The sequence below is a fragment of the Micropterus dolomieu genome, linkage group LG11 (genome assembly GCF_021292245.1).
Source record: "Micropterus dolomieu isolate WLL.071019.BEF.003 ecotype Adirondacks linkage group LG11, ASM2129224v1, whole genome shotgun sequence".
Taxonomy (NCBI): domain Eukaryota; kingdom Metazoa; phylum Chordata; class Actinopteri; order Centrarchiformes; family Centrarchidae; genus Micropterus; species Micropterus dolomieu.
Genome location: NC_060160.1, coordinates 7,216,725 through 7,225,917, shown reverse-complemented (window position 1 = coordinate 7,225,917; position 9,193 = coordinate 7,216,725). Strand labels below are relative to the sequence as shown.

At 40.5% G+C, this 9,193-nt stretch overlaps 1 protein-coding gene across 1 annotated transcript; it reads left to right on the top strand.

Annotated features, from left to right (window-relative positions):
• The first annotated feature begins 2,012 nt into the window (after positions 1 to 2,012).
• Positions 2,013 to 9,157, top strand: lgals3a (lectin, galactoside binding soluble 3a). Its single transcript, XM_046062331.1, has 6 exons — positions 2,013 to 2,168; positions 2,583 to 2,600; positions 2,715 to 3,491; positions 4,726 to 4,814; positions 5,088 to 5,244; positions 8,472 to 9,157. The coding sequence occupies exons 2-6, from the start codon at positions 2,586 to 2,588 to the stop codon at positions 8,625 to 8,627; spliced, it is 1,194 nt and encodes a 397-aa protein (XP_045918287.1). The 5' UTR covers positions 2,013 to 2,168; positions 2,583 to 2,585; the 3' UTR covers positions 8,628 to 9,157.
• Positions 9,158 to 9,193: the final 36 nt, after the last annotated feature.

Genomic DNA, 9,193 nt, shown 5'->3' with positions numbered 1-9,193 from the left:
CATCATGTTGACTTTATTCTCGAAATGCAAAATAATCTTCACTCTCAATTTATTTTCCTTAATGTGGCCCTAATACTCTTTCGTATGCATCTGTTTAACATTTAGTTCATTAAATTATGTTAAGTTACCAGTTAGGCTGCTAACAAGTTACTTTGCAGATTAAACTGCTACCCAACTTGCAACCCAACAAAATGAAGTTCGCCTAGATAAATTACAACAGTAAACAAATTTACCAATCCAGTTATATAATATATAACAATATAACACTAGCAGGACACATTTTTTCTACATAAAGAGTACTTTTGCTTTTGATAGTTTAAGCACGTTAAGGTGATAGTACTTTTATTTAAGTAAGATTTTGAATGCAGGATTGCAACTTGTTATGAGTTATTTCTACATTCTATATAATACTACTATCAAGCAACGTTGGGTGTAAAGAGCAATTATTTAGAAAGAACTTTGATTTATTTATTAACATTTTTGTCACAGTCTAGTAAATGATCTGAATACTTCCACCGAATATTAGCACTCAACACGCCAGACTACAAAACAATACCTAATAAAACTTATTTTGCTCGCTATGACATCTACCTTATTAATCTCTCAATTCAAGAACAAAACAGACCAAATAAGGCTCAGCAGCTGTCCATGTGTACCTACAGCATCATACAAAACATCTTTAATTTCCATCTGCTTTTTTTTAGATCTACAATTGGAAAATAATAATAAATATACTATATATTTTATTTATAAGCAAATTCCAAGTCACCCCAGGGACACTTTACAAATATGATATAGCCTATGAATATGAAATTAATATGATAACAATAATAGTAATTACAGAGAACAACAATAGCAATTACATATAAGCCTATATACAGATAAAATCATTTATTTATTACATACATATTACAAAGCACTAGGAAAGACTCATCTAAACCATAGACTGTATATCTAAACAGGACAGTTTTCAGTTGTGACTTAAATAAGGGCATTTACAGTAATCTAATCTGGATGTAATAAAGGCCTGAACGAGAGTCTCTGTAGTCTGCGTGAGTGGGAAAGGGGCATAGTCTGGAAATGTTCTTCAGGTGAAAAAAAGGCTTTTATATGTGTGTCAAACCATAGGTCAAAGCAACAGGTTTGGACAAATTTAAATGGGAGACTTTGAAAAAAATGTGGCTGGGGAGGCAAAACAGATAAAGCCTTAGATTTATGCTAATGAAGTTTAAGTTGAATTGCAGGTCATCAAAACATTAAAATCATTTCAGCAGTGTGCCAGGTTGGATGGTGGCAGACTGGTGGAATAATCAACAGGGAAAAGCAGGGAAATTGCCCTCAGACCACCAGGGGCACTAAAAGCATGGCTTCACTGTTTGTTTGGTAATATGAGCCCTTAAAACACACTGAAAACCTAAATGGTAACTTTAAGCTGGCTCCTCCATTTTAATCTAATCTGTCATTTTGTCTCTCTGACTTCACTGTTGGGGAGTAACAGGTTACATAATTTAGTTACGTAATTTAATGATTAATGATATTGCCTCCCAAGATGTCTTTTGAAAATGGTTAACAGATGAAAACATCTAGAAATTTAGACAAATAATCAATGTAATTAAATGTTACATTACTTTGATAAAGTAATTAACATAGCTACACTATTACATTTTAAATAGGGTAACTTGTAATAATCGTGACCTATTATATTTCCAAAGAAACCTTCACTGCCCCCCCATGTGCAGATGAATCAGTAATTTCTGTGCGTAAAATATTTTTTGACACCTGCTGCGCTCTGTATTATACCTGTTTTGTATTGTAATAAAGTTTAGGTTAGCTGTGTGTGAAGGGAAATATGTTAGTTTCACTTTATGACCTATAAAACATTGTTGTCACAGGATCGTCACGCTCTCATTTTCTTTTACATAACTTCATGTTTGTGTGCGCGCGCGTGCGTGCAGCGAAACGCGCCCTTCCTTAAAGAATACGTCATCACTGAAGCGCGTGTGTGCGCTCTTCCTCTCCGAGAGTTGTAGTTGTGAGAGCAGGTCCAACGTTAGCTTGTAGTTCTTTGCCCCGGGAGGCTAAATTTGCTGGCTAACTGGCTTTCACAGCTTGACAAAAATCATCTCTGTTACCCGCTATCGTTTGAGAGGAGTCCACCGTCTGGAGAGGTAGCATGAAATATCAGTTTTTTACTGTTTAACTTGTGTTGACACCGTGAAGATGAGATAAAGAAGCGAGCTAACACGAAGAGCTAATCTGAACGTTAGTTAACTATCAGTTAGCTTCTGTTAGCTAGGTCGTTAGCCAACTGTGTAACATCAGTTAACTACATATTTTACTAACGATATCCCCTTTAATATGCAGCTAAAGTCAGTATAGCTCGTTGTAATCATATTTCAGTTTGGTCAAGCTATTTCGACTCTGCCCAAATGGATTTTGTTGATCACCAGTCGGTGATGGAAACATTTACTCTGCTGTTACTCAGAGCCTGTGTGACATTCCTTCTAGTGTTTGACAGCTTGTTATAATTGGATGTTATGACTTCCTTATAAAACTAATGAAAGTTGTGTCTTTTGTTTTAGATCATGTCAGATTTCTCGGTGAGTTCAAAGGATTGCTCAGTTTTTACATCATTTTATGATTTACTAGTAGCTGGTGGTTAAACAGATATTTTTTTGTAGACAGAGTCACTTTACCTTTCTGTTCTACTTCAGCTGGAAGATGCCTTAGGAGACAGCACCCCAAGCCAGGCAAAGAAATCAGCGAACCCTAACCCATCTGCCCCTGCCGCCAACCCTCCACCTTCTTCAAACCCAGGATGGCCTGGCTCAGCCCCAGGAGCTCCCACCCAGCCCTCCGCTCCGGTTGACTTTGCCGGCGGATCATCTGGCCCAGGGGCGCCGGGGCATTTCCCATTTTCCTCTGGTCCTGGAGCACCAGGGCAATATCCAGGACCTCCTTCAGCGCCTGGTGGGTTCCCGCATGGTCAAGGGATACCTGGACAATATCCACCTGCACCAGGAGCTCCAGGGCAGTTTCCCTCCAGCCCTGGAGCCCCTGGTCAGTTCCCTGGTCAGTTCCCTGGCCAGTTCCCTGGCCAGTTTCCCGGGCAGTTCCCTGGCCAGTTCCCTGGGCAGTACCCACCTGAAGGAGCTCCAGGACAGCTACCTGGAGGCCCTGTTTCTTACCCAACTGGACCATTTCCTTCTGGCCCTGGAGCTCCCTCTGGGCCTTATCCAAATGTGCCTTTCCCAGGAAGTCAGCCAGGAGGAGGCAATGGGATGTACGGACCCGGTGGTCCAGGTGCATTCCCCCCTCCAGCTGGCCCTGGCTCATTCCCTGCCTTCCCTGCTGGAGGCTTTCCCCCAATCCCTCCTGGATCATGGGGATCACCTGCAGGTGGAGGCTTCCCTTCTGCCCCAAGCCCCTTTGGTCCTGGCCCGGGGTCTATGGGTTCATATGGTGGGCCTGCAGCTCCAGGAGGCATGCTGGTGAGTACAAGCATTTGTAATGAACTCAAAACATTAGGTTGCTTGCTTGCTGCATTTCTTTTATGTTTTTGCTCTGGTGTGCTGTGGAGTTGTGGAAGTCTTTGGGATTCAGTGTGGGAAATTACAACCAGCACCCAGCTAAATGTACATCTACTCTGCCAACCACTTTAGCCGGTCACTATATAGATGTTCAGTTCTACTCTAATACAGGATATTTTCTAAAACATGCAATATGACTGATTTGTTGTTACTTGGTACTGCTGCTGTTGGAGTTTGTTTCCTGCCTTGTTGGGATTTACTGCAGGATGGCTGCGTTTGGATTCTTTTTTCTGTATCTTGGGCTCTGCTGGGGTGCAAAACAAAACATAAAGATGAATCGATAAATCTTCAAACGTAGTTATCAAAAATCTATTCTTGTCTTTCAGCCCAGATATAATCCACCATATAATTGAAAGCAATGAACTCAGCTTTTCAGTCGGACAAGGACGTCACTTCCAGAATCAACATGGTTTGATTAGGCTCACAAGGAAATGTGCCAAAGACTGAATATATACACAGAAAATACACTTAGGGAGGGTTGTGCTGAATCTGCCTGTGGAATGTATTGTATTAATGAAGTGCAATATGATTTACAATTAAACTTTTACTTTTACACTTGTTTTCTGTTTTAAGACACCTTTATATTCTATGACAAAATCACAGTTTGATTACAATTTGTGTACAGTGTTCATCACTTTTTTTCCACATTCACATGATTATAATTTAAAAAAAATGTTTTTCTGTCATTTTGCTCAGACGTCAGTTTGATGCCTTGTTGTAGTAAAAATGTTGAAAACTCCAGATTTTACTCTGTCTTGACTAGTCATTGTGAATTGCGTAAGAGTGTGGATCTAAATGAAGGAGATGGTGACTCACTGGGGTGGTGCTTTAGGAATGTGGGCAGGGTCAAACTTCTATATAATGTTTAACTAAAAATCCCCTCTTTAATTTTTGATATTAAGCACTCAGCTAAATATTACCACGTTCAGAGTATTAGTGATAAAATTTGTACAATTCTACTTCTAACCTGGGGATTTTATAAACAGAGTAAACACTGTTTCCATTTGTGTATTTTTGCTTAATAAACACAGTAAATCATAATTTGTCATTATGCTTGTTTTATATATAAAATATTTATAAATATAGCACAGTAAATGTATCGTTGTGATTTTTAAAATATAAATATTTCTTACAGATGGTGCCGTACGATCTCCCTCTTCATGCTGGAATTATGCCACAACTTTTAATCACAATAGTTGGAGAACCCATTCCTGGTGCAGACAGGTATGAATAACATTCATCCTCCTATTCTGCTGTCAGTGATACTTTCTGCTTGAGGGACATAACTGGATGCCCAACAATAACCCACCTGGCCCACCTACTCTCTGCACCATTTACTTTCATGATAAAATTATGATAATCTATATGATAAAACTAATAATAAAGCAGTTATCATTACTTTTATTTTTTTTGTTCAAGTCACATTTATTTCATTAATCGGACAGTGGAGGAATGATTAGTTGTTAGCGGCACTCAGTCCTAATCTTTTTCATGCAGGTTCCAAGTTGACTTCATCAAAGGCCCAGATGTCGTCTTTCACTTCAATCCTCGATTTCCTGAGCAAACAATTGTCAGAAACTCCAATCTAGGTGGATGCTGGGGGCCAGAGGAGCGAGAAGGAGGCTTCCCATTTGTTCAGGGACAGAGGTTTGAGGTAAAGTGTTACAATAATGGAACTGTACCAAAGATTGGAAACTTCAAAAATGTGCATGTTTTATTATAATGAAATTACCATTTTCTTCAAGTTAATGTCACACCTCTGGTCCACCCATGCAGGCTTTAACTTTATTGCCACTGCACAGAAGTGTAGAAGTGCTGAGACAATGAAATGCTAAATGACATCTCTCATGTGAGATTTTTGGTTCTCCCTTTTCTACAACAACCTTTATCATCCTTACTGGGATATGGACTTTGGTCACCTCACGTAATTCCCAGCATAGCTCTGCTCAACTTAAACCTGATGCAACATTCACATCATCTGGGATGGTAGAGAAATGGAGACAGAAAAGATTCCCATGCTGGCGACTTGTGAGTGAGACGACTATATTATTGCAGCGTTAGTCCTCTAGACCTGTAACATCAGACCAATGACCAATTCAGGCAAATGCTGGAGCAGCGGCGTTTTGCTCCAAGTTGTTGGCTAGCTTGATCGTGATTACTCAGTGGGCCACGGGGGAAAGGCATTCTCATTCACATTCAAGTCCTGTGTGTCACACAAGATATTGAACCCAGATGCAACTCATTTTATGTTTGATACTAGACTGTTAGTCATGTGTAAGTATTAGGACATCATCATTTACCCAGGACCGTGGTCCTCAGCTCCAGTTTTAATACACTTCATTGATTTCTATCAGACATGATGTACTTCTATGTTCTAAACAGTAATGTTACATTTCTAGGGCTGAACGATTAATTGCATTTGCAATATTATTGTGATATGATAAAACCAGATTTTCTAATCGCAAAGGCTGCCATTACGCTCTGGTCACATGACAAGTGAGAGTAAACCAGTCTGCAGAGGAAGCATCAACTATTACACATTACGCTGTATTGACTTGTTGTACAATGGCCTTAACCTTGACAGAAGCTGACACTAAAGAAACTTTAAAAGAACTTTTTAAAGACGCGTGTAGTAAGGTAAGCGTATTGTGGCGATTGGTATCACAAGCCAAAGTACACACAGCTACCAGTCAGCTCAGGAAATATCTGTGAAGTCCGAAAGAGGCCCAGTCTGTCCTGAGTTACAGCCTGGTTACAGCCAGTGTTGGAGAATTACCAAGCTTGTCTATTAAACACGAGAGGCGTCGCTTGGTTTGATTTTCGTTGGCCAACTTTTCAATTGAACCTCAAACTGAGTATTTTTAAAGGTTTTTGAGATCATTAATTGGTGGTGGAATTGTGGGTTTTGTATTGAGCGCTTAATACACTGTCGTTAACTTTGTTTTTCTTGTGGTCTGTAGGTAGGCCGACCTGATGATATTTTATCATATTATTTAATGCCATGACATGACTCTCAAATTATCTTTCTCATATTATTATAATTTGATACTTCTTCTACTGGCGACCTGTCCAAAGTGTACCCCGCCTTTCGCCCGATGTAAGCTGGGATTGGCTCCAGCCCCCCCCCCGACCCTGTACGCAGGATAAGTGGTTGACGATGGATGGATGGATGGATACTTCTTCTCCACCATTGCTCATAACAATAATTCATGCAATTCTTGCATCACCTAATTTCATCATAACACAGGCCTGGCCTACAAGAAAGAACAGTGTATGTGTAATCTAATATTGTGTTGGTCATACTATATACTGATTTACTGCTTGTCCATTTTGAATAAGGAGGTAAAGAGCTTAAAAATTAATTGCATATTAAATCATAATCGCAATATTGGTAAAAAAAAAATCGCAATTAGATTATTTTCCAAAACGTCATGAAAGATGGCCACATGTGGAAAAATATTTCTTACCGGTGGAGATTCATCATGTAAGAAATAGTGTTTTGCATTTTCTGCTCTAGAGAAATGTTAACATATCATTCAAGCTGAGAAGAGCGGGAAAATCTGGCTCAGCAGGCTTTTCTCTATTTATGTGTAGTACTATGGGTATACTAGAAACCCTGTGGTTAGACATTGTGACATGAAGCAGTGTCACAGGTCTGTAAAATCTTTTAACCCATCAGGGACAAACAGGTTTTTCTCCCGCCCTTGTATGAAAGGTTGTTGGAAGGTGTTACTCCAGATTTAAAACGGATCTAACACCTCTTTAAAGTTGTAAATGAAGACATTTTCCTGCAGTGTTCTGTCAGCTGAAATCAATAAGCTTATATTAGCTTAGCGTCACAAAGTTGTAGTTTTCGGAATTTGTCTTTTGATCTATAAAATGCTTGTTTTGATTGTTGATTGATTGAAAGATATCTAAATTAAGAGAAGCTGGAACCACACAATCCTTTGGAATTTGTGCTTAAAAAATTACTTCTTTGATTAATTGTTCATCAAACTTATGACGACTTGGACTAAAGATGACCAGATGAGAACAGATGAAACTCGGGACAGGCGGGTTAGGGGTGGGTGTGGCCTCCAATACATTACATTCAGTGTCAACTAACAGCAAAACAGGTTAAGTCAACTAGTAAGAGTGTTTAAATATTATCTGTCACATACAATTGAATTAATTTTATCTGTGTGGTGCCTGTCACATCTGTCTGCGCAATGCGTGTGTCATCTTTCCCTCTCTCTTCCACTATCTTCTAGAAAACAAAAAGGGGAAAAGAGCATGCGTGTTACTTTGTGTCAATAGAGTTGTTATAGGAACAATGTCCAGATACCCTGCAGCCCCTGCTGTAGCCAGTATCCATCCATCCATTGTCAACCGCTTATCCCGTGTACAGGGTCGCGGGGGGCTGGAGCCAATCCCAGCTGACATCGGGCGAAAGGCGGGGTACACTTTCGCCAGTCCATCGCAGGGCCACACATAGACAAACAACCACTCACACTCGCGCCTAAGGGCAATTTAGAGTCACCAATTAACCTAGTCCGCATATCTTTGGATGGTGGGAGGAAGCCGGAGCACCCGGAGAGAACCCACGCGGACACGGGGAGAACATGCAAACTCCACACAGAAAGGCCAGGGCAACCGGGGTTTGAACCCACGGCCTTCTTGCTGTGAGGCGACAGTGCTAACCACTGCAACCACTGCCCCAAATGATCAGTATTTAATGTTTTATTGGGCTGTAATTAATCAAAACACAGGTTTAATCTAATTTTTGGGACAAACAGGATTGGAGTGGAGACAACTGCACATAATTCAGGTCTGGTCACCCTAACTTGAACCATGACAACTTGTGGCTTGTTGTGCATAACGTTTCTGTTGCTCTCCCTGCAGCTGAAGATCCTTGTGGAGGAGGACATGTTTAAAGTGGCGGTGGACGGCACCCACCTGCTGGAGTACGAGCACAGAGTCGGCGGGCTGGAGGAAGTGACCCTGCTGCGAGTGACTGGAGACATCATCCTCCACAGTGCCGCCCCAAGTTTGATCTGAATCTCAGAGCCACTAAACCACATGCTGTACAGGAGGCCTGGGTCGAACTTCACCACCGTATTTGAAATCGTTTCAAATACCTTGATGGAGTTTTTGAGGCACAATAGTCAGCAAATTGCCCACCTGGCACTTTGTCATTTACTACAGAACAGATGGAAGATTAACCCAGGTCTGCGCACTGCAGTGCTTTTTCTGAATGACATCTCATTTTTTAGCCACTCACAATCCAATATATTTTAGGACATAACAGTTTCCAAGTAGTGAATGAGATAAAGTGCATCTAAAACAAGCGTTGTAAGGAAATATTAATTTATACCTAATGAAAAGATTGTAGGCCAAGTGGAAAAGTATGATGACAAATATTTCATACAGTTTCCACTAGTATGCTGTATTTTGTTTACAGTATGTGTATGTTTATTATTCTGTCCTTTATATCAATATATTGATAAGCCTTTGTAATGCATGAGAATGTGCTGCTGAAAATCAACTTGGTCTCCTTTTCAACGTCTTACTTCAGTGCTGGCCGACATACCCCCCCCCCCCCCCCCCCCCCCCCCCCCCCCCTC

Coding starts and splice junctions, on each gene's coding strand:
- lgals3a (XM_046062331.1), top strand. Junction 4,815..5,087: donor CCCATTCCTGGTGCAGACAG/GTATGAATAACA, acceptor TTTTTCATGCAG/GTTCCAAGTTGACTTCATCA. Junction 5,245..8,471: donor TTCAGGGACAGAGGTTTGAG/GTAAAGTGTTAC, acceptor CTCTCCCTGCAG/CTGAAGATCCTTGTGGAGGA.